This window comes from Pogona vitticeps, chromosome 14 (genome assembly GCF_051106095.1).
Source record: "Pogona vitticeps strain Pit_001003342236 chromosome 14, PviZW2.1, whole genome shotgun sequence".
Classification (NCBI taxonomy): domain Eukaryota; kingdom Metazoa; phylum Chordata; class Lepidosauria; order Squamata; family Agamidae; genus Pogona; species Pogona vitticeps.
Window position 1 is genome coordinate 18,381,283 of NC_135796.1, and position 23,670 is coordinate 18,404,952.

The window sequence follows — 23,670 nt, forward strand, 5'->3', positions numbered from 1 at the left end:
GGGACTGGGCAGGGTGTCAAAAGGTTAAGTTCCAGGGAGCCAATAAGGTGCCCATCTTTCATGGCGGGATGCCGTTTTGACTTGGCGTCTCCGCCGTCGCCATGGTTACTGAGACATGGGACCCCTGAGATTGGAGCCTTAGAATTAATGGCAGCCCCCGTCGAAAGGATTCCTGTCGGACCCCAGTTGATGGATTACATTGATGCGCCATTTGTCATACCGTAATTGTTGTGGCAAATGTAATACCCACCAGTATAAACATTGGACTGCTTTGCTAATAAAACCGAGGAGAGGACGGGAGAGGATGATGCACTGTTATGTTCAGTTAAAGAGACAATGCCTGCCTCTCTCTCTCTCTCTCTTCTCTACAGCTTTAGTAAGCCAATCATGCTGCTTTTTAATGATGAGTGAAAATAGTTTGTGCCCCCTCACGGAGAGGTGTATATGGAGCGTTTCTAGAGTTTTAATGCCCGCTGTTCCAGAACAAGGAAGCCAAATGCATTGCAGTCTGGACTGCATCCTGCGCTGCTCCTCCTATCTCACACCAGTGCTCCTTTCTTTGCATGCCCAGAGGGGAGGGACCGAGCGTTTCGTGAAGTGTGGCAAAACCTTTTTTTTTTTACCCTTACCAGCCTCTCTTCAGTCTTCGGGATCCATCTCAGGACCCCACTGTCGCTGTTCTCAGATCGTTAAAATAATAAGGAAAGCCAACTTTCCCGACTACTATCCTACAACATGGAGCAGGAGCAGCAAGAATGGGAAGGGGGGGGGGGAAATAGCACCAAGGGATCAGAAGTGGGGAGGATAAAAGGAGAGAAGCACCTCAGATAACTTCTCCTTCTTTGCAAGTGAGAATTGAAAGGGTTTGGGCATCACTCACATATAAAAATTTGTAACTGAGTGGGAGCCATAATCTGTCTAGCTCAGTATGGGCCCCTCTGACTGGCAGCCATGGCTCTCCAGGTTGACTTCATTTATTATTATTTATCTAAAATAGTTATACCCAGCCTTTCTCCCCAAGAGCACACCAGGTGGATTGAGTGGGATTCCTCCCTAGGCCTGCTTGGGGGCCGCTTACAGCCTCCCATCCAATTTCCAACCAAGGCCGACTCTGCTTAGCTTCTGGAATCAGATGAGATCTGTTGTGCTTGTGATGGTATTGCGGCGGAAAGTCAAAAAATAAACTAGCTACTCTTTGTGGCTAACTAACTGCACAGGGGAGCTCTTGACTCATGCAGGAGTAGTTATCCGAAATACCGCCGCTTACATCATCATCATCTTAGAACTGCAGAAGTGGAAGGGACCCTACGGATCATCCAGTCCAGCCCCCTTCAAGGAGGCACAGCGGAGAATTCGAACTCCCAACCTCTGGCTCTGCAGCCAGGTGGCTAAACCATTGAATAGTGATGAAGCAGTCTCTTGTCCTGTACCCAGCTTTCTGAGTTTCCCCTGTTTAGGGAAAAGACAGTGGCAGGGAGTGGCATGGGCTATGGCTGATAACTAGGCTCGCTGTGCTTCTGAGCAGTGAACTCCAAAGTTTTAAAATGTTCTTTTTTGGGGGGGGGGGTGCAAGTCCCCGACTCCCTGTATGCCCCAAGCAGAATCGTTCGTATTTTATTTTATCCTATTCTATGTTACGTTTGCATTGCTCAGTGTTTATTTCCGTTTGTGGCCATTAATACAGCCCACTGGTTTGGCTAAATGTAGCGTCTCAACAGTGGAATTATAGGTAGGAGAGTGAATTAATGTAGTACGTATTTCTAACCACAGTCACAGGAAACATATACAGTCAGAGGCTGAAATAAATGAAGCCCTGTTGAGTCTCAAATGGCATTGGTCTGGAGCGAGAGAAAAATACCAGCCATCTCAGACAGCTTCATAAAACTCACGAATTTATGGTACCTTGATTGACTATCAGTTTATTGTTCATTCCTCATTATATTAATGTGATGAGGCTCTCTGCTGCTTTCCCGTACTATTATTTATGGCGATAGGATGGTTCCTCTGACTTTCATCCATTGTTCCAGAAGAGAGATGCTTGGGTTTTTGAGGTATAGGAAAACGAAACGCAGATGATGACAAAGGGCTGTTAGAAATGAGCTTGAATTTCTCTCTTCTCTGCGGTCAAAGCCATCTTTGAGAAAGGAGTTTCGTGATAGTGGGCCTGGTCAGTAGAATAATATTAGGAATTAAATGGAAAGTTCCCTCAGGAGGAGGGAAGCACTGGGGAACTTTCTGATAATCCACAGTAAGGCTGGGGGACTGGTCTTGTATTGATATGGTTATAATAGTTTTAATGAAAAATCAGGATGCCCAATCAAGATGTCACACGCTCCTGTTTTGGGTTTTTCTAAGCTTTGCATGCCTTATGGCATAAACATTCCAGGAGAGGCAACAAACAACAGTAGGAAACAATTATGCCCTTTAGGGTATATTGAAAAGTCAGCACAGAGCCACATATTGCTTGTTTTTTGAAAGACACTGTGATTTTATTTTACGTTTCCTAAGTCCCTGGTTGACCTGAAAAGGGTTAGGGTTGGTTTGAGAAGGGGCACAATGGGGAAGACGGATCAGGGTGGCAGAGAGGAAGGAAAAAGATAAACACCTTTCTTGTGTTTGCAGTCATCTGTAATTTTTATCTCTTGACCTTTTAAACATAAGCAGCAATAAAATGGAGAACTATGGTCGTCATTTAACACCCTGCCTGTATTAACTGGCTTCTACCCATGAGCCGTGGTTTTAAATTGGCTAATGTCGCCGACTTGCCGAGCCTAATAATAATTCAGATTACTACTGTCAGCTATTCTGGTTTCATGGGTAATTTAGTAGTTGAATAATTTTTTTTTTCAAATTCATCCGTTCCCATGCACTGTTATGAATCAGTAGATGGTTTACCATTGGCAGCGGTAACTGTAAGAAGATTTAAATTGCTACTGAAAAGGATTTGAGGGAAGGTAATGTTTTATAATGTTCTCAGCCATATGCAGTACTTTCAGGCCTCATCGGTTTTACATTGATTCCTAGTGAAGTGTTTAATTGCATCATGAATGCAATATAATTCAGTTCTTTTGGCTAATATGGTATATATCTCAAAGTGATATACGGCGGTGGCAGAACAAATTCGGAATTTTTCTCAGGTTCCGGCCATCTCAGACATGACTGGCCTGTATCTTCAAGTGGGGTTAGGGATTAAGGATTCACTTTGGATCCTTATTATACAAGGAAGGAGATTTTGCTGGAAGAGGTGGGTGTGCAAATTGTATATACCAACAGACCATTTCTGCTTTGCTTTCTCCTACTTCCAAGTTGCCATTAGATGGGTAGAAATCAAACCAGGGGTGTAATTGGCCATGATTTTTAAAAATAGATTCGGCAAGCCTTTGAAATGGGAGGTGAATACGAGCATTATTGTGTTTTTTTTTTAAAGCTATGTTATAACAGTAATTCGTAGCACTGGGATATCACCTTATAATCGTCCTACGAGATTGGATTCTCGGAGTTGTAGAATACGTCTGCGCAGTGCCGTTACAGCAAGTTTGATTCTACTTCCACTGGTGTGGCTTTATCTTCAGGAACCCTAGGGTTTGTAGCTTGGTGCGGGACCTATACGAGTTCTTTGCTAAACAGCTTTTCCTCTCTCGCCCGAATTACAGCAATGAATTCTGAGCATCCCACCAAACTACAGATCCCAGGATTGACAGTGAAATTGGCATCAAATGAGCTGGTGTAATTACGTTGCGAGACACTCTCATAGTCCAGAAAAGTAACTTCCTTAATCTCTGCAGAGGGACTTGGCCGCTGCAGTTGGCAGGTAGCATGGCACCTTTTGATGGGCCAGGCCACTTTTTTTTGCTATGAGTCATGTGTCCGTTCTCCATGTGGCACTCACTCCTGGTGTCCAGACCTGGAGAAGATGCCCCTCACATCCCAACATCCAGGTACAGATATGGATACTTGCTTTGGTCTCATTGATGCCTCTTAACTCATAACGGATCCACCTTGAGGAGCACAGATAAGCCTTCACAGATTTATAGGCAACTCGAGAAGTATCACTACTACTACTATTACTGCTGCTACTACTACTGCTATTCAGACTGCCTGAGTTATTTGTGGGCAAAACGAGAGTCTCATGCCCTGAGAAGGGGAGGCAAGGGAAGAAACCCATTTATATACTGGTGTTCGTCCAATCAAAACAGGAGATCCGGACAGCCAATCAGACCCTCTGGAAGCAGAATCTCCGCTGGCCGTTGACTTGACAGGCTAGGCCTGACACTCCGCAGCATCCCAGCATCCGCTACCATCACCATAGCAACCAGCGGGCCCCCGAAGGCCAAATTGCTGCCCCAGGGGCACAGTCTCCTTGCCCCCCCCCAAACCATGTTCTTTAGTGCTTGGAAATGGAAGGATGAGTAGAACAGATAGGAAAGAATAGTGGGAAAGCAGCACCTGACCCATCAAGGCCTCCCGTATTAATAGATAAATGGAGAGAAAAGAAAGTGTATTACGGTGTGTGGATTGAGAATTCGGCAGGTGGATAGGAAACCATTAGGTTTCTACGGCGAGGCTGCAATTTTCGGCTTAAGGGGTCTTTTTCATCCTGAATGAAGTGGGGCATTATTCATTCTCCGCGCAGAGGGAATCTTTTTCTTCTGTTTCCACTTCTCTCAGTCTGTGAAGGAATTCGGCCTCCCTCTTTATTCCCCCCCCTCTCCACATGCCAGTCTCCATCAATTCCCTGCCACGTAAATGCGCTCCATCCATCCGCCATGTGAAATGGTTTCCCTCGAGAACTTGAGCTTCTGGGGAAATGGAGAGAGAGAGAGAGGAAAACAAACTAACGTTCAGATGTGGAATAGAAGCCTGGGAATCAGTCAGTTTTCGCCGTGCGTCCAGTTGAGGCTACTCGGAGATCCTTCACTTTCTGCTTAGCAAAACTGCACCCACTGCCTCTGTGCCAGTGGATTGGACTGGGTTGTCACTTCTTCCCATTTTGACTTGCACCGTTTTCTTGGACTATTTCCAAACACATTCATTTTTACGTATAGTGTATGTGTGTGTGTGTGTGGTCGAACAAGAGCTTGGAAGACCCAGATTGAAATCTCAATTCAGGCATGAAAAGAACCGGCTGAGCTGCGACCGGTCCTGGTTTGCCTATCCTTGCCTCACAGGGTTGTTGTGAGGAAAGGCAGAGAGGAGGGGAGCCATGGATGCTCTGCCAGAATCAGTGCCGAACTTCGAGTGGTGCCGCAACACGAGAGAGAGAGAGAGAGAGAGAATGGGGCTTTTTGTGAAGTTTTAGATGCATTGTGAGTAGATGTGACATCTCCTTTTTTCTGTTTGCTCTTGAGACAACAGTTTTGTGCCATTAGCTGCCTGGTTCAGTCTGTGTCTTGTGTGTGTGTTTGTGTGTGTGTGTGTGTGTGTGTGTGTGTTTTAATGAAATAAATCATAACTTGCAAGGCAAAGGGGGTGTTTCAGTTGAGTTTTTTTCAGAACTATTTGCTGGGCATCATGGTTGAAAAATTAGGGGATCAAGGAAGGTACAAAAGTCCAGAAGCCTGGTACAAAAGTCCAGCCTTGTGTGCTGGCCAAGGAATGTGTCTCTGTAGCTACAAGATGTTCAAGGTAGGCTCAGCAAAGAGAAAAGGTGCTGAAATGTCCGTTTATAGCTGGCTGGAGTGCACAACTAATGGAAGTGCACCGTCCCGTGCTGAGCAGAAGCTTAGCTGAGATCCGGGCCACTGAACTGCCCATTTTCGCTTCTGAAGGCACAGGCTTCTGGCTTGACTGAGAGCAGGAATGCAAGAAAACATGACCTTCTGTACATCAGCTGATCCAGAAGTTAAATTTAGATGGTATACGGGATTAATGAAAGGTTGCATAGTATTCTGAGGTAGCTGAAGTTCTCATTATGGTTCCTTTTGGAGGCTGAAAACTTTCCTGTTATGGTTAAATCCAGCTGATGGTGGTGTTTTCAATGGGAATATCTTCCCTGCAAGATCAGTTTCTTTGGTTTAAGAAAATAAGAGATGAGCTCGCTCAGGTGTAAAATCCATCTGGCACACCATTCTCTCGACACAGTGGGCAACCTGTTTCTTCTGGGAAGTCTACAAGTCTTTCTGGGCATGAACTCTGTGGCGCCCAACCACTCTGGTTTGGCATACTGCCTCTGCTCTTGACGGTGCCGTATGGCCTTCCTGGCTAGTCGCCAGCAACAGGCTTATCCTGCTTTGAGCATTAGCTTTGGGTAGAGGTGTTTCAGCATCCACTCGTTGTTGCGTTTTTCCATTTATGAGTAGTAGCGCTATGCCACTCCAGACAGTGCTGCGTTCCTCCATTACACAGCCTTAATGTGGCTTCAACGTAGCTAAAGTGATTACGTTTTTGTATCATATTAGAGAACACAAATATTAATTCGATGTAAAATCCTAATTCAGTAGCGTTGACATGTTTTAAATCTTTTCTCTCTCTCTTTTCTGAGAACAGAAAACAAATTAGCGGGGTGGTATCCCTTAGCTTTGTAACCGTGCAATAAACGCATGGCTACACATTCCTTCTGTGTTTCCGCGAAGCATGCAAACTCCCAGACCAGAGAGCGCATTGGAAGTTGGGTGCTCCTTCTGCCTTGTATATGTCTCCCCATCCACCCCCCAAAAAAGAGGAAATCTAGCATCCACAAAGAAGACTTAAAGAGTGGACAAATCTGCACCAGATAGTGAGGGTTGTGTATTTAGAAATAATATCAATAAAATGTAGTCCAAATGAACTGTGCAGTGAGTGCAGGACTTAGGAAAGCCAGTGCCCTCCCAGTGTTTTGGTCTCTGACTCCCACAATCTCTTGTTTGTTACAGAGCGTTGGAAAGTTCCCTTTTTTGGACCCAAACTTTCAGAATTTTCCAGTGGGATTCTGAGGCTTCTGCCCAGCTGGTTTCAGTGTTTTGTGGGCAAGGCACCCCAAAAAGTTAAGGACATATTCACAGAGAACTGGTATGGTCTGTTATTTTGCTTATTGGGAGACCCACGTTCAAGTCTCCAGGGAAGCAAGAAATCCTCTGGGTGACCTTGGGCCTGTCATTCTCATCCAACACAACCCTCCAGGGGTGTTATGAGGACCAAGGAGGAAGGAGGAGAGCTGTGTGTGCCACCTTGAGCTCACTGGAAAATACAAGGTGGAGCTCACCCATGTAACTAATGAATGAAGTAACTTTGAAAGGAAACGAATGGCATGCTTCCATACTTTTTAGAATAGCTGGTTTACACTTTTTTTTAAACGGTGATCGTTGCACAGAAATCAATGGCTTTGCGATCCCCATTGGACGAGAGTTGCGAAACCTGTTCAGGACAAGCCTCCGTGTGAGCAGGGCCCTCTCGGCCTGCGAGACAAGTGTGTTCACCTCCCTTTCTTGTGATGGAGTGTACATATTTTTAACAAGGTACGACCTTCGCCCGCTTAGGCTTCTCGGTGACTTGTGACTGGCGGTGGCAGAGCACGAGTCACCTTGCATTAGCCATCCTCTGTCAGGGCACGTCATATTAGTCCTGTATCGTATTCGTATTTGTTGGCATTAATGTGATCCGAAAGTCGCTAATCTGATAAGACTCCAGCATTGTATCAGTGGAAACAAATATTAATTCAATAGGATGGGAAATGGCTAATAAGAAGCCAACTTACTAATGTGACATGATGGGTCTCCTGCAGAGATGGGTCGTCACTTTTCCCCGTTCCGTTCAGCTGGGACTCAAAAGACAAAAGCGGTAAATAAGCATTGAGCAAAGGACGTTGTGTAACGCTGGGCCTCCCCAAGTAAAGTTGCCTGCAGTCCATTAAGGACTTTGTGTGAGAGCGCTTGCATATACTTCTCTTTCGAATAGTTAGAGCTGTCTCTCTCAATCAGTGCCTTGTACCTAGGGGTGTTGGACTACAATTCCCAGGTGTCTGGACTGGCTCTGGGCTTCTGGGTTTTAGTGTAGCAGGTCTGGAAAACACAGATTTGGGGTGGGGAGATAACGCTCTATAGTTGGACAAGCGGTCTTTGCTTGAAGTTGTAGGGGAAAAGAGCATTGGGAAGAATTTGAAAACCAGAGAGGGGGGAAATTTTCCCTTCCTTTTCATTGTTTCAAACATTTGTGGCTCTCCTTTGGCTTTCTAGCACAGAACATACACCTTTTCTGATGAATTTTTAAAATAGTAAAGAACATGGTTCTAGTGCTCGTTGCTGTTACAGAGAAACGGTTGGAAAGACTTGAAGGAGAGACTTCCTTAAAACAAAACTTAGCTCAGTGGTTTAAGGCATCTGGCTGTGGAGCCAGAGTTTGGGAGTTTGATTCCCCTGCTCTGCAGTCCTAAAATGATGAAGATGATATAAATGTGCTAACTTGGGGATTCAGGAAGCTTTAGTTTCCCAAAGCAACCTTTCCAATCACTGGTTTTCTAGAGCCGATGTAAATTTTTGTACAAGCACTTGGTCATGTATGCACATCTTTGGAGGGGGGAGGAGCCCCACCGTAAACCTAAGTGGAAAATACCAATTTCTGTCAGGAAGAGGTGCCCAAGGTGAACCAGAACCGAAGATAAAATAAGCATCCAGCAATTACGAGAGTTTAGGTTTGTTTAAAATCTCAGCAGGCTTGTAGGAACGACCCCTCTATTTGCTGGAGAAGAGCTGTTAGGACTCTTTTAACACCATGCTGGTTCTTGGCAAAGCCGGCGATTTTGGCTGAGACAACCCCAGGATGTGATTGATTCGAGGAGAAACTGGAGCAACACAATTAGAGCACTGGGGTGGTGTTTCTCCCTCCCTCCCTCCCTCCCCATTTTCTTATATTAAGATGGCTCTGTTTGTATGCCTGGGCTAGATTTCATTTATGCTTCCTCAGCCTTGTTGTTGTTAGCAAGCACCTGGGAACAATTGGATGCCTCCAGGAGTCCCAAATCAGTCTCTGCTTGCCTGGGTGGTTGTACGAGTATTGCCTTAATACCTGTGAACCTCTTGGATGTTGAAGCTGTGGTTTAAACGGTGATAAGCAATTCAGCTGCCTGAGACCAGTGGAAGTTGGTTCTCCAATTGGAGGAGGAGTAGGGTACTGAAAGTACTCTGGATTTTAGTCAGAACCCTCTAGGAGGTACCCAGGGTTTTGAACCGTATTGCCCAGGCATAGTTTAAGCACCTTGGATAGTTCCTTTAAGCTCACAGAACTGGAGTCACTGTTACTCCACGGTGGCCCCCAGGAAGGTATGGTGGAAAGGGGGAAATGAAGGCCCAGGAGAACTTACACCGTCACCTGATCTCCTTAGTGGATGGGCTTCTGGCACTGTCTGTAAAGGACGTTTCAGATCTGAGAATGAGGAGAGAGAGGTTGCTTGGAGGATGGTCGAAGTCTTAGGAGATATCGCTGGAAGGAAGTGGCCACTCGTGCCCTTGTTTTCTGCTCACAGCTGGGAGTCCTCACACAACCTGGAGGACCTCGGCTCTGCCCGGTATTTAATTCTAGAGCCATCGAATCAGTTTATATGGAGAATATGATATAGCAATTAGGGGTGGGGTATTTTGCTGTTTTGGACTACGAATTCGTTAATTCTCCATCCCAAGAGTTCTCCCTGACAGAAAGACAGCGTACAGAAACCTGGAGGAAGGCCTCCTCTGGAAGGTTTTGTGGCGTAACTCAACCTAGCTCCACTGCGCTTCCTGTTCCTGCCCCAGTGCCAGTTGGGAGCTTTCTCCCTGAACAGGAAAGGCAGTGGAGCTCGGTCTAGCTAGGCTACAACGCCTTCCCGTTTAGGCCTCTTTCTGGTAGAACTCCCAGGATGGAGGATTTTGGGTTTTGTAGTCCACAAAATACAATCCGTAGTGACAATATGAGTCATCGTCTGGAGCCAGGGCTCTTTTCTGCCTCTTGTGGGGAAGGAATTATCATCCTCTAGTCGAGGGAACCCTAGAGACCCTGTACTTGCTCCCAGGGCCCAAGGATCCTGATCTGGAGAAAAGGAATGCTGAATCCTGGCTTGGCCTAGACAGTGGTGAAGAATCATGGGAATTCTAGCCCAACGGCAAATTAGAACTCGACACCGTGGATAATTTTATACATTTCTAATTTTATGCATTTATACACCCTGTTTCCTACAACTGTTACCCACATTCTGACTCTGTAGATGGAGGCTTTTGCTTTGCCAGTGAAGGATCCGGTCTCCCCTCTTTGTCTGACCTGTTTTCCCCCCCCCACCCTCCAATCTTAAATAAGCTACTGGCTATTTGGTAGATTCTAAAAGAAGAAAGAATAAGTCGAAGGAAGAAACAGTTAAACCCTCCCCCTCATCTTCCCCCAGCAAATTCTTGCCCGCTATTAGCCAGCGAGTTAAGATGTAATCTAAATCGTCTCTGCTCTCTGGCATAAAAAAAAATGTTAACAAAAAAAAAAGCAGAGAAACCAGCGAGATACCTTGCGGGAGAATTCTGCATCTTAGAACAGGTCTATAATGCAATCAATTCTGTATATCCCAAGTGAAACAGCAACATTTATTTAACGTCTTTTATGGAGCAGCTGAGTTTTATCACAAATCACATTCCATTTCCATTCACTGGAGACCCCTTGAAGGCTGAAACGCACTTACTTTTCTCCAAGGAAATTTACCAATTCTTCAATAAAAGCCCATTTGCCTCTCTATGTAAAATTGACACATTTATTGAATATTAAGCATTTGTTGGTTTCTTCCCTTATGCCGTGGCAACTTTATTGGGTTGTCCTTAAAAGTCATTAGGGGAATGATATATCAAAGCTGTAATAAAGGGGTATTTATTATGGAGCAAAAAAGAAAAAGAAAAAAAAGGCTGAAACCCACATTCTCCCTATTCTGTCTGGAAAGTGTGTGTGTGTGTGTGTGTGTGTCTGTCTGTCTGTCTGTCTGTCTGTCTGTCTGTCTGTCTGTCTGTCTGTCTTTGTATGCCCTCATCTGTTGTGGTTACTTTCACTGTTTCAGCATGTACAGTAAAAATACGACCTTTTGTACCATCTCTGATTTACTTAAATCATTTTTCCTCGTTTTGGAGATCTAGTCTCTCTCTCTGTCATGTTCTGGTATCTTTATAATTGGATTTAAAATACAGGCGTGGGCTTCTGTGGTTGATGTGGTTGGTCTGCCGTCTCCTGAGCACGGCTCCCTCAACCCAGCCTGAATATATGAATAGGTCAGGCATGGCCTGTATTGAGCGCAGTGTCCGGGGTCTCAAGCCGAGGAAACTGCCTTTTCTATCCTCTGGAATGCAATCCTTTCTTACTGGACATGCTGGAATTAAACTGGTCAAACTTGTGCCTGCAGAGGCCACTCCTCCATTGAGCTTTTAAGACTGAGTCCTGGGAGGAGGCTGGGTCAAAAGGGAGGGCATCCTTGACGACTGCATTTGGAACAAACGCCCGTCTAGCGATCCTGCCTTCGAAAGGGGGGCACCAGACCCCCCAGTCCCCAGAGAGAAGAGACGGCTGCCGCCTGAAAAGGAGGGTCGTTTCGCGCCGTGTAAGCGGTGGCCACAAAAGCCGCCGGTGGCCACCCCGTGGCTCTCTGAAAAGGCCACGAGGACGCTGCCACAAAATGTTACAGCGGAAGTGCTTCTGGCCCATCAGCCAGCCAGCCATGGCCTATTCCAAAGTACTCCATCCCAGTCCCCTTCCCCATTTTCTATTTCCTAACCCTGCAAGGCGGTGGTGAAACGGCCTTGGGTCCTTTTGAGGAGAAAGGCGGGGTTAAAAAAAAAGATCTGGCTATCCCCATACACTCCTCTGTGCCGGGGATGCAGGGAGCGAGAGAGAAGCAGGACCATCGCTCTCGAGGCGGTGGTGGCAAAGGCCAATTCGGTCTTTTCCCTTTCCCACCCAAATTCTGAGCCCACCTGCCTACCTTCCCCCCCCCCACCTCTACCCCTCCAAGCCGGCTTCGCTCTGCAGCCTGCTTAGCCTCCCCGTTAATCCAGTCCCCATTTTACGGGTGAGGGGAAGTGCTTTGAAATGCTTAGGAGGGATAAACAGCTTTTAATGAAGTTACAGTGCAACATAATGGGTATCATAAAATTGCCTTCATACTACAGGGTCCCACGATGGCTTTTACTATCGACTGGCTGCTGGAGCTGTGATTTTCTCTTTTCCTCTCTCTTCCTCTGTTGCCGTTAGAGTCAGGCAGGAGTGGGAGGGAGTGATGCTGGTAGAGTGATGGAAGCAGGCAAAGAGAGAGAGAGAGAGTGCCAAGTAGAGCTGCTGGCATTGAAGAGGGTGCAACATTTCTATATTAATACCAGGACATTTTTACCCACATATGATATACATGCACCTGTAACCTATGTTCCCTTTGGTGGAAGCTGTGTACAGAGTGGCCACGGGTCCTTTTTTCAGGACAACCTTCTTAAGGTGTTCTGCGCTTGAAGGGATGTCCAGACTTTTACTGATTGGAAGACAAATTAACCCCAAGAAAGGTCAGAGGCGACGAAGCGCTCTCTTTCTCCCAGGTAGCAACCCCTGGACAACAGACTCGGCCACCAGTGACCGGATGACCCAGTCACGAGCAGCCCTCCCTTCCCGTGAGATGTATTGCAATTCCGTTTAAACCTTACATGCGCTTTCTAGTTTTGCATCGGCGCATGCAAATGAGCATATGCAATTCTGTGCGGGCCGGTGTTCCCTTTTGTCCTCTCCTTTTCTGAGGATCTGTCGGTGGCCACCCGAGGTGCGCGCACGGAGGTTTGGCACCTTTCTTTGGGGTGGGCTGTCAAAGGCGCCCTGCGGCTCCCGGGGGGGCAGAAATGCCCCGCCGGGCGGCGCAGAGGGCTTCATTGCAGCAAAACAGATGTTCACCTTGTTTCTCGATCGGCTGTTAGATGAGAAATTTATGGCTCCTGAGTCCGGGCTTTGGAGCTCCTGAGCTGTGGAGTCTATTAGGCGAAAGAGAGGAGGGGAGCTGGCAGGGTGCCAGTCCAGCCGATGTTTTGATGAAAGCCATAGAAGGCCAGGCCGGGTTTGAAGGCGCCAGCCGTAATGCATCGGCGAGACGCTTCTGATTGGGCGATTGATTTGGGCTCTGATTTGATTTATCGATCAATAGCCTCAAAAAAAAAAAATTGGCGTCTCAGAAAAGCTTGGGCTAATCTTTAACTGCTGCAAACATCTCTGGGGGCTCTCTCTCTCTTTCTCTCTCTCTGTAGAGGGGGGGTGATCCATGGGCTGGTGGGGAATTTAAAAAACTGATAAAAGAATTTATAGCAGGCATCTAAGCTTATCTTAATCAGCCAGTGGGGCCCATCTTTCCTTTCTCTCTCTCTCTCCCCCTCTCCCTCATCCCTTCTTTATTCCAGTCGGCAGACAATCATCAGGCAGAGAGCTAGGGCAGATCTATAAATTGATGGAATTCAAAGCCTCCAGCATCGATTACCATTATAGCAAAAAAAGGGGGAGGAGAGGGAAAGTGGGGAAGGAAGGGGGGCGGAAAACACCCAGCAGCGTGCAGAATGGCTGATTATTTTTAGACAAAGATTTTGCCCCTCTCAGCAGCAATTTTTATTTTTTTTTGCTGAGCCTGTCACTTGCCTCAGATGTCTGTTCTTGATTGCAATTAGAGGCAATACATCCCCCCCCACTTGCCCCCCCAGCTCTTGCAAAAATAATAATAATATGTAAAACTATCTCAGCTGGGTGGCGTGTGTGTGTGTGTTTGTGTGTGTGTGTCTGTGTGTGTGTGTGTGATGCCCTCCACTTCTCCCCCTCCCCTTCCACGCCTGCCTGCCTGCCACTATTTCCGCTTATTAAATCTCCTCTTTTGTTTATCTATCTGTGAGCCCCTCCTTCCCCGAACCTTTACAGCTGGCTGGATGAAAGATTGCGTTACCGGTAGAGTCCCCTTTCTCTGTGTTTGGGTGTAATCGCGTTACAGATCATTGGATTAGAGCTGATATGGTTCAGATCATCCCTCAGAAATATGGAGCCTTGCCTTTGCGTGCATTAAAAACCCACTTAAAAAAAAAGAAAGTAACTTGCAGACTCCAACAGAGGAGAGGACGGGACACCTACTGATGGCTTATATAGCATGACACCGCCAGTCATACTGGAAGGGACCCGTCTCATCCTAGTTTCCCGCGAAGGTGATGTTGTGTTGCCCAGTGGTTAAAGCATCCTTTCCCTTGCGCCAACCTGCCGCTCCCCATATGAGTGGACCAGTTCTTCAGGGCACCTTGAGCCAGTCCCTGTCTCTTGGCCTAATCCTACCCCGCGGGGTCATTCTGAGGCCAAAGAACGGAGCAGGAAACCTCATGCAGCCGGCTTCGGGCTCTTTGGAGCAGAATAGCGCATCCATGTTATTCGTCAATATGTTGGCCTACAATCCTTCGTGTGCTGACTAGATGGCTTAGTGGTTTAGGTGCCTGGCTGCGGAGCCAGAGGTCGGGACTTTGATTCCCCCTCCGGGCCTCCTAGGAGGAGGGCCGGCCCTGGGTGGCCTTGGGCCAGGTGCCCGGTCGTCCCACATAAGAAGGGCACTCCCTGCCTGGAAAGGGTCACCCTAAGTGTGCGACGGTGGGCGTTGTGCGCCAGTGCATTTGGAACGTGGGAGAAACTGTGGAAAGTTTCACCTGATTCGACCTTCTTGCATGGTGGTTTTATTTATTTATTTACTTGTTTTGCATTTTTTTCCCCTGACGGTTCAAATTCTCTCCTCCTTCCTCCCCCCCCCATGTATCCATCCATGTTTCCCTGTTGACGCCACGCCGCAGGCGTCTGAAGAAGTGGCAAGCAGGGCAGAAAAGCTTGTGCCAAATAAAAGCTGTTGGCCTTCAAGGGGCCACAGGACTCTTGGTTGTTGTTGTTGTTTTGAAAATGAACACGGTTGCAAACATGCTTACATTTTGTATTACCTTAAAGACTAGCAGGTCTCTTTGGCCTGAAAGTTTGATGGACTGCAGCCCACTTTGTATGGATTTTTTTGGGGGGGTGAGTATTTGAAAACACACATTTAAAGTAAAGGCACAAATGAGTCTTCTCAGTTGGTTCGGGGCACATTTGCAGTTGACTTTACATTGACTGATCAAATGGATTCAGATCAGGTGACTTTAAATCACCCCTTGTTTTTCCCCTTCAGTTCCTCTGACAGTCCCCAGTGCAAGCTAGATGCATCCAGAATGTCCAGGATCAGGCCGGGGAGATAGTTAGCCTTCCTATCCATGCTGATGAAAGCTCCCGCAGCCCAGTGGAAAGCTCTCTGGTGGTTGCTGTTTTCCTTTCTTTGGGAAATCTAATATATTGATTAGCTTTCTTCAGAACAGCATCAATAGAAGTGTATAATGGCGCGGCCAGAGCCTGTGGCGTCTTCCTTCGGCTCGTCTGAAAGCGCCACGTCCCCCGCGTCGCCCTAAGCAGGAAACTGATGTCAGCTCTCTTACCTTGACGGCAGCAAGTGGGCACGGCTCCTCCTGGTCTGACCGGCCTTGGCATGGCTAGCTGCCTTCGTCAGCGGTTTCGCTCGCAAACGTCTGCCGCAGGGATCAGCAGCTGGCAGTCTCTGTGCCTCGTCTGAGGAGGACCTTCCTGGTTCCAGATCCTGCACTTTGGCCGAGAGAAAAGGAGGGCGGACCATCGTGGCATTTTTCTGAGACCTTGGAAAAGTTACCTTTTTTAAAAAAACTGCTTTATTGTAGGTCCTCCCAAGCCCCATCCTTAATGGCTCAAAGCCCCTTCAAGCAAGATTGAAAGTGGTCATCTGGTCCTCCGCAATGTTTAACGTCAAACCTACACATTTTTTAAAAGCTAGACATGGCTACTTCTGTTCCCCCTCCTCCCCCCTTTTCTCTATTTTTGGTACTTTGTGTGACCCTGAGCGTATCCTTACTTTATATTCTTGTGTTAAAAGTGAGCCATAGAGCTTTATGTCCAGAAGCCATAAAGGGAGCAGACAGCCGTTCCCATTTGCTTTCTCTCGCTAGTGGCTTTTAGTAAATTTTCCACTTTTCTGTAAACTCGTTCCTGACCAATATATTTCAGCCAGCTTGATGAACAGAGAGGAGGAGTGTGGTGAGAGGTTTTTAAGAGGAAGAGAACAATCTTGCTGTAATTAGGCTTACGGGGGTGTGTGTGTGCTTTTTAAAAAAAAAAATTAAAATGTCTTTATATGCAGTCGCAGAAGCTGGATATGGAAATGCTTGCCATCACACAATCAGTTATTAGTAGTTGATCGGTTATCTTGGCGGATTGTTGCTGCTGGCATACAAAGCCTGTGCCATAATAGGCTTGATTAACGGATTTACATATCTTTTGCAGACCTCTTCTGTATTCCCTTCCCTGTCTGCCATTTTAGCAGAACCCTAGACATCTAGGAGATAAATGCAGGGAAAGTTGGTTTTTGCTTTCGGTAGCTGTATGGCATCACTGGGATGGCCAGAGTGCTTCTCCCATAATCAGTGGCATAATATATACAGAGAACGTGTCAGCCCATACAGGCTGAAGAGCCACAGAACCTCTTGGAAGATACGAAATCTCCAGAGGAACTGGGCAAGACATTAATGTTTACCTAACAGCAGAATACTGTACTGTGCCTTGGAATGGAACACATAATTCATGGGGAGGTCCCAGCTTCAAGCAAGGGAATATTGATTGTGCTTCCTTTTCCCATTCAATCCATTGGGTGAGGATCCCTGTTGAACCAAGAAGTGACTGGGTTACTGGCGTTGATGGTTGGGTCATCATTTGGTGTCTGGGAGCCCAGCTGGTAGACCCCCTCCAGACAGAAAGGGGAAATGGAGGTCTTGGAAAGAGAGAGTAGGCGGCCGCTTCCCAAGTATAAGAAAGGTCTTTGTGATTCTCAAGTGTGTGGCTTCGGTGAAGCCAGTTTTGAGATCTTTTGGCTGGTTGGACTACAATTCCCGTTGTCCAGTTGGAGAACGATGGGACTTCTTATCCAATGGAGCTTGTCTATCTTTGAGTTATAGGCTCCTTAACTGAATGGAGTGGATTCAACTACATAAATTGATGTTTATATAGAGATACAAAATGAGAATTTAAAAATACTGTACAGTATATATATCTCAACGGAGTGGGGTAAAGATATCCTATTTGTCTACTGTGCCTGCCATCTGGTGGTGGACAACCTCACGGCCTCAGTCGCCCCTCCTCCTTATGGCTCTTTTGCTTTATCTGCATATTTGGACGGCACAGACATTCAAATGGAGGACTGATCTTCCTAAGAGAAGACACGCGGCCACCCTGTCATTTACAGGTCTAAGGTCTAAGCAGTGGTGCAGCATTTCTCTCTCTCTCTCTCTCTCTCTCTCTCTCTCTCTCTCTCTCTCTCTCTTTCTTGTTCTGTCTTAAACATACAGTTCACACAAATGCATCTTGATTCCTGAGCGTAAAAGCATGGCCGTGACCAATGCTTGCAACCGCTTTGTCAGGAAGATAATACCACGTCTAGCTTGGGGTGTGTTGCTAGTCGGGAAAGAGAGAGAAAAACAGGGTAGTAATTTACAAGACCCCGTTGAGATTTTAAGCCCCTTGAAACCAGGGTGTGGGTTGTCATCACACTCTGTGTGACTCAGAGTAGACCTATCACACGTGTTGCATTGTGCTCTTTATTTTCTAACTGGGTTCTACAGTTCAATCTCAGGGGACGGTCCTCTTTTTTGTGCCTTCTCTCTGGGGGGGGGGGTCGGCAGGCCTTGTCGCACCACCCTTTGGAGAAAACCCTGCACGTCCTCTCGGCTTCTCCATCCGCTATGATCTTTCCCTAATCTAAAATGGAATCGCGGGCTTGAGGCACTTTATCAAAAGGATTGTAATGGGATCTCGAGAAGGACAGCGATTTTCAGAAGCAGGCTAGATGTTCCTTTCTAGGGAAGATACGGAGGTTGATTTCGGAGGGTGGGATTTGCTGGGGTGAGAAGCGGAGAGAGTCTGGAGAAAACATATGATCCCATTGAAGGCATTAGTCAAACAGGAGCTGAGCGGTCCAGGGCATCCAATACAGACATAGCGTGTATGGCTTTTTAAATAGACCAGTGCCCTCCTCCCAGAACCCTCTTAGCACCTGCCGTGCTGTTCATTGAAAACCACAATCCATAGCCAACAGTTACTGGAGGTTACGAATGTCTTGGGCAGACGGCATGGCCAACAAAGAAGTACGAAAGTGAAAGAGGAAAGACCAAGAAACCATGCACCCCATAAAATGCAGAGGAGCCTAGAACAGCTCAGGCATCTAATGAACAAAAAAGAGGAAAAGAACAGATTGTTACGGCTGATCATTCGAGGTGGAAAGGGTGGGGAAAGAAGGGCAGGAAGGAGAAGAACCCTTTGTCTGAAGAACCTTGGAAGACTGTTTTGGATATGACACAACGTTGAGGGCTGGGTGCATCCAAAGACACTTTTACCATGGTTACATCTGGATCCAGTAGTGGAAGAATGGACCGAAGAACTCTTTATTAAAAATCTTTGTTCTTTTTTACTTGTTTGCTTTGCGTGGAACAACAACGTCTTGCTTGTGCCATGCGATTGCACCCTGGTCTTTTGTTGTGGGCATTACTGTCTCGGTGGTTTAAGGACCTTGTTGGCTTGTCTGCATCCAAGGGGCTCAAGTTTTAAGGTTGCTTTCTGCACCCCCATCCAGTGTGCAGCAAAATATAAAGCCCCAGAAAGAAAAGAAAAAAAAACTTTGGACAATGCCATTCCAGGAACACACCAAGAGGCTGTTAAAAAGCTGCTGACTCCCATTTCTTTGCTTTGTATTCACACGGGGGACTTGGGGCTTTTTTTTATCTGCTTTTTCTCCAATATTTTTTTTATATCTAACAGTGAAATATTTATATGGTCCAATAAAAGCAGAAAGCTTGCAATCTCTCTCAAACTCATCGGAGACCGAAAGGAGCTTCGTCGTGCGAATTTAACACGCAGCCGTGACCCCTGGTAATTGACTCCATACATCTTTAGCATCAAGAATTTACATAATACGCAGGAAAATGATTGATAGCTCATGGAAACGGGGCTGTCTACCGAGAGGCCGCGTGCACTGCCATCTGTCTTGCGCGCGGCAGCCTGTCACCCTGCCCTGCATCGCAAGCGTGGCGGCGACGCCGCGTCTCTCCATGTCACTCTCCCCGCCACCGCCGCCACCGCCATGCCTGCCACCGAAGAAGGCCATTTTCCATTTTCCCAACCATTGGATGGTGCCTCCCTCGCGGCGCCCGGCTGCCCACGCGAAGCGCCGGCGAGGTGCGAGAGCCAACAGTGACAAATTTCGGTGGCAGATCCAGAAGGTTGGTTTGTAATTATCTGAAGAGCAGAATTCGAGAGTCGTTTCTCTTAACCTCTCTTGTCAGGCTCGACGACGGGGACCTGGCATGAGACAACATTTTGGATGCGGATCCTAGGACACAAGGCGCTGGGATATTCTTCTCCAGAAGACTCCTTACTGCATTTCAGTGCTTTTTCCCCCTTACATTTTTGAGTCAACAGAGGGCCCGTTGGTTTACTGCCATGTTTTTGTTATATTTACTGACGAAAAAACAGGAGGGGGGTCGTTATTAAGATCATTTGCTCAGTTGAGTCCATTAATTTGAACCTTCATATTTATTTGTTATCATAAGTTACTGAACTCTTTTATGGACTTTTTTTGGTGATGGGGGGCTGCATCTGATATTCCCCTTTGTTCAAAAGACTCAGCCCCGTCGGAGTTGGCTGCCATCCGTGTAAAAGGCATGAGGTGCGTGCACGTGCGTGCATGCACACACTCAGGCCCATGAACAAACAAACCTGCCCCATCAGCAGCATGTATCTGTTTTATGCTTGCAACTCTGCCATTTTTGGTAAAACTATAGCTTCCCGAATATCTTAGCAGCCATGCTTACTGAGTCGTTCTGGGAGTCGTAGTCCATAAAACTAACATTCCCAAATCCTACATAATAAGCAACATGGTACTCCAGTTAACATAAGAGGAGGAGGTGATACCTTCCATGCTGAGGATAAGTAGAAATCTGTCTCTCTTGACTGGAGGCCTAGAATTAATATGGAGAGAGTACCTTATGCGCATGGGATTAGTGTAGACTAGCATTCTTTCTTGTTGCTAGAGTTGCAGGTTGAGGTGCGGGGAGAGGAATCCAGAAACCAATGCTAGGAAGATGCAAACTATATTTATGTCACATCCGTGAGAATGCCTTTGGGGCACTTTTAGATGTATCTTTTATCCCACAGAAACAAGAGTGTTGTGGCATCTGAAAGTCCACCAGTTTATACTTGGCATAAGCTTTTGTAGGCTGCAGCCGACCATGCCTTTGATGATGTGGGTTGCGGTCCATGAATGGGGTGCGTGTGTTGTACATGCCATCAGGTCAAAATTGTCTGATAGCGATCCTAATAGGGCTTTCAAGGTAACTTGAGATACTAAAGTTATTAAATTCTCCCTGTGAGTTTCCAAGGCAGGGTGGGGATTTGAACTCAGGTCTCCCCGATCCCAGTTGGTCACCCTACCCACTACATCACACTTGGGAACCCCAAGAGTGTTTTATACCAAATAAAACTCCCATTATCTTTTAAAATTCCTCAAGACCTTTTAGGAAGGAGGCTGCAGTCTGAAGAACACACCCTCAGATAAAACGTGTTAGACTTTTAAAGTGTCACAAGACTCTTGGTTAGTTTCATTTCAACACTGCAGCTACCCGGAAGACTGACATCAGTCACCACCACGCCTCATTCGTGGAGTCCAAGGGACACATCCAGGTGACACAGACAGCTCTTGTTTTCACACAGTTGCTCTTATCCTGTTTCTTCCCTCCTCCCTTCCCCAACATGAAGGAAAAGATGGAAGAGCAGGGTCCTGCTTTTTATGGGTTGTGCTAAGTGTCTTCACTCCCCCGTCCTAGACTGACTGCCACGTTTGTTGGCGTGCGAGGTGCACAATCAGTTGTATTCCCCCCCCCATGGCAAACCACTTTGGGTGGGCTCCTTTTGGACAAAGAAAGGTAGGAGGTTAATTTTTGAAATACATGAGCGAGCCTCGGTGCCAGGATCAGCTGATCGACCCCTTCTTCACCACCTTCAGCCCCTCTCCCTCCCTCCAAAGGAAGGTATCAGGTGCGTCTCTCCCGGGTTTCGAATTTATTGCCATCGGGATGCGTGGTTCTATCGCTCATTAGTGCCTTGCGATAATAACCAGCCGTGTTCAGCTTTGATTTTCAAGCCAGTGGTGGAAAGTAGCTTGCTTAGGAAAATGTTATTTATGATATGCAAGATGTAAAACTCCATAATCCATCTCTTTCTCTCTCTCTTTCCCTTTCCCCCTCCTTCCCCCCCTCTCCCCGTGTGTGTGTGTGTGCGTGTTCTGTTTTGGTTTTGTTTTGTTCCAGAAGGAGCTTAATTCCGTGGCTTCCGAATTGGCAGCGCGGCAGGAAGAAAGCGAGCATTCTCATAAACATTTAATTGAACTCAGCCGGGAATTTAAGAAAAATGTACCTGAGGTATAGTATATTTGCTATTATAGAATTAACTTGGTGGGGTTGGCATATTTCCCCCTCCTTGATTCAAATGGAGTCCGTGTGTGTGTGTGTGTGTGTGTGTGTGTGTGTGTGTGTGTGTGTGTGTGTGTGTGTGTGTGTGTGTGTGTGTGTGTGTGTGTGTGTGTGTGTGTGTGTGTGTGTGTGTGTGTGTGTGTGTGTGTGTGTGTGTGTGTGTGTGTGTTATTTTTGTCTTGTTTGCTACAAACTTGAGTGACAAACAAATAAAGAGGAAGGCAATTAGACACATAGAAAATTTCTGCTTATTAAGACTGCTTCTCATGGCGCCATCCCAGTTTCGGAGCCCAGGGTTTCAATCCTGAAAGGCGCTGGGTGAGGCAGGGTGGGTACGAGGCAGAGCCTTTGGTAGAGCTGGCTAGATGTCCTCTTTTAGGGGGGATGGTCTTTTGTTTCAAGGGCTGTTGGGGGAAAGTTGTCCTCTTAAAGGTGTCCCCCATTTGATAGTATAAGGAAACCAAAGGACTCGCCATTCACAGGTAGCAGCACCAGGCACTGAGGTTGCTGGGTCATACCTTTCCTCACTTGGACAACGTGCCTTGTAATTTTATTTAAACGATAAATTAATCCTCATTTTGCATCTGTCTCTCTAAGTTAACATATGCAGTTTTATGCGATTTGGAGCCCTCTTTTGTCTTCCCGTTCATCCGTCCTTAACTGGCCACGGTAAGGCTTGTGGCTGTCTTCAGATCTTGTCAGAAATACAGGGTTCTCTACACCCTGGAACAAAACATCCCACTCCCCTGGAAGCCCTTTGTCTTCAAAAGTTTTTTTTCCCTCTCCCCCCCCCCCGCCCCCGTGATTTATAAAAAGCAAAACCAACCCACAAAAATTAAATAGGAGTGGGTCCTGGCAGCAGAAAGCTCACCACCCACCTGTCTAAGCAGATGGGGCGCCACCTTGTTGTGTTTTGTTTTCGTTACTGTTCTTCCTCACCCTCTGGAGAAATAAATTTTATTTTAGTGATTTCTGACAGTGGAGGACTTCCCTCCTCCCACCCACCCCACCTCATGCCCGCGTGCAATTATGTTTCTTGCTTGCAGCCTAAATTAAAAAGCCTTGTCGGGAGAGATGGGGCAGAAGAAGAAAAAAAACACTGCAACCCCATATATTATTAAATTAGCATATATGCTTATAAGAAATGTGCCCTGCATTTTATGATATACTGGTGAAGGAGGAGGAGGTAGAGAGGCAGGCCCATTAGAACCCCCCCCAATCAAACCCGATTTGATCCAAACCCACTCCTCACCGAGGAACAGTAGCAGAAAGAGTTAAATCAGGCAAGGGATGGCCCTCCCAGAGATTGACAGATGTCAGTGGAAGAGGATAGTCAAACTCAACACATCCTGGGAGTTACAGTCAAGGCCACACTGGCTTTGCTGACTTAATGGATCCGCTGATAGCTTCAGATCCATTTGCAAAGAGGGTGGTCCAGGTTTATTTTAGGGTTCACTTATAAACTGTGGGGTGGGGTAGGGCCATCCTGGTAGAAGAGGCACCCCCTCCGTCTCTCACCCACAGGTAGGGTTGCCTCTTCTGGAAAAAGATCCCTGCAACAACCTAGGGAGTGCATAGCATCAACCCATCCAAAATGTCTTTTCTGCCTGTTCTTTCTAAACGATTGTGTTTCTTGTAATCCATCAATTAGCCAAGGGGAATCAGGACAAATTCACGGAGACTGTCTTTTCTATTAAGTAGGCGACTGTCTCCTATGAGTTGGAATCCAGATTTTGAGGTCTGGATTAACCGGAGTCCAACAGCTGTAGCCCTAATCCGTCTCCCCCCCCCCTGTTTTCTTAGGAAGTTCGAGATATGGTGGCTCCTGTCTTAAAAAGCTTCCAGGCTGAGGTAAGACACAATCTGTGTCCAAGGTACTATTTTAATAAAACCATCACAACACCATCTGGAAGCGAAACGGGGGGGCGTAGAGCCTGGGACACGGGCAGGCAGGTGGGTGGATGCAACCACACGAAAGAAAAGCAACAGATTAAAAGTCCAAAGCGGGCTCTCGGTTTAAAGCGCCTGCCCGCGCTGCCTGGAGATGATGGGAATTAGAGTCCAACACACACCTACGTTTGGGAATGTTGGGTTGACCCCTAAGAAGAGCCCTTCCAGGTGACATCGAAGGGCCCACCTCCAGCCCTACTATCCT

At 46.8% G+C, this 23,670-nt stretch overlaps 1 protein-coding gene and 1 long non-coding RNA gene across 17 annotated transcripts in view; one reads left to right on the top strand and one right to left on the bottom strand.

The window, feature by feature from the left end:
• Positions 1 to 15,559, bottom strand: part of LOC144584796 (uncharacterized) — a 38,477-nt gene extending 22,918 nt beyond the window's left edge. The window contains exon 1 of the long non-coding RNA XR_013539247.1: positions 15,411 to 15,559. This is a non-coding gene — a long non-coding RNA (uncharacterized LOC144584796). The remainder of the gene's footprint in view (positions 1 to 15,410) is intronic.
• CUX2 (cut like homeobox 2) overlaps positions 1 to 23,670 on the top strand; it is a 132,090-nt gene that overhangs the window by 69,695 nt on the left and 38,725 nt on the right. For 9 of the 16 annotated variants that reach the window (XM_078381810.1, XM_078381808.1, XM_078381807.1 and 6 more), the window contains 2 exons: positions 21,354 to 21,464; positions 23,319 to 23,366. In XM_078381810.1, coding sequence (XP_078237936.1) covers positions 23,331 to 23,366 — 36 coding nt within the window. In that variant the 5' untranslated portion in view covers positions 21,354 to 21,464; positions 23,319 to 23,330. Of the gene's footprint in view, positions 1 to 19,766; positions 20,728 to 21,353; positions 21,465 to 23,318; positions 23,367 to 23,670 lie in introns of those variants that run through there. The other 7 variants (XM_072983337.2, XM_072983334.2, XM_072983332.2 and 4 more) reach the window with 4 other exon arrangements.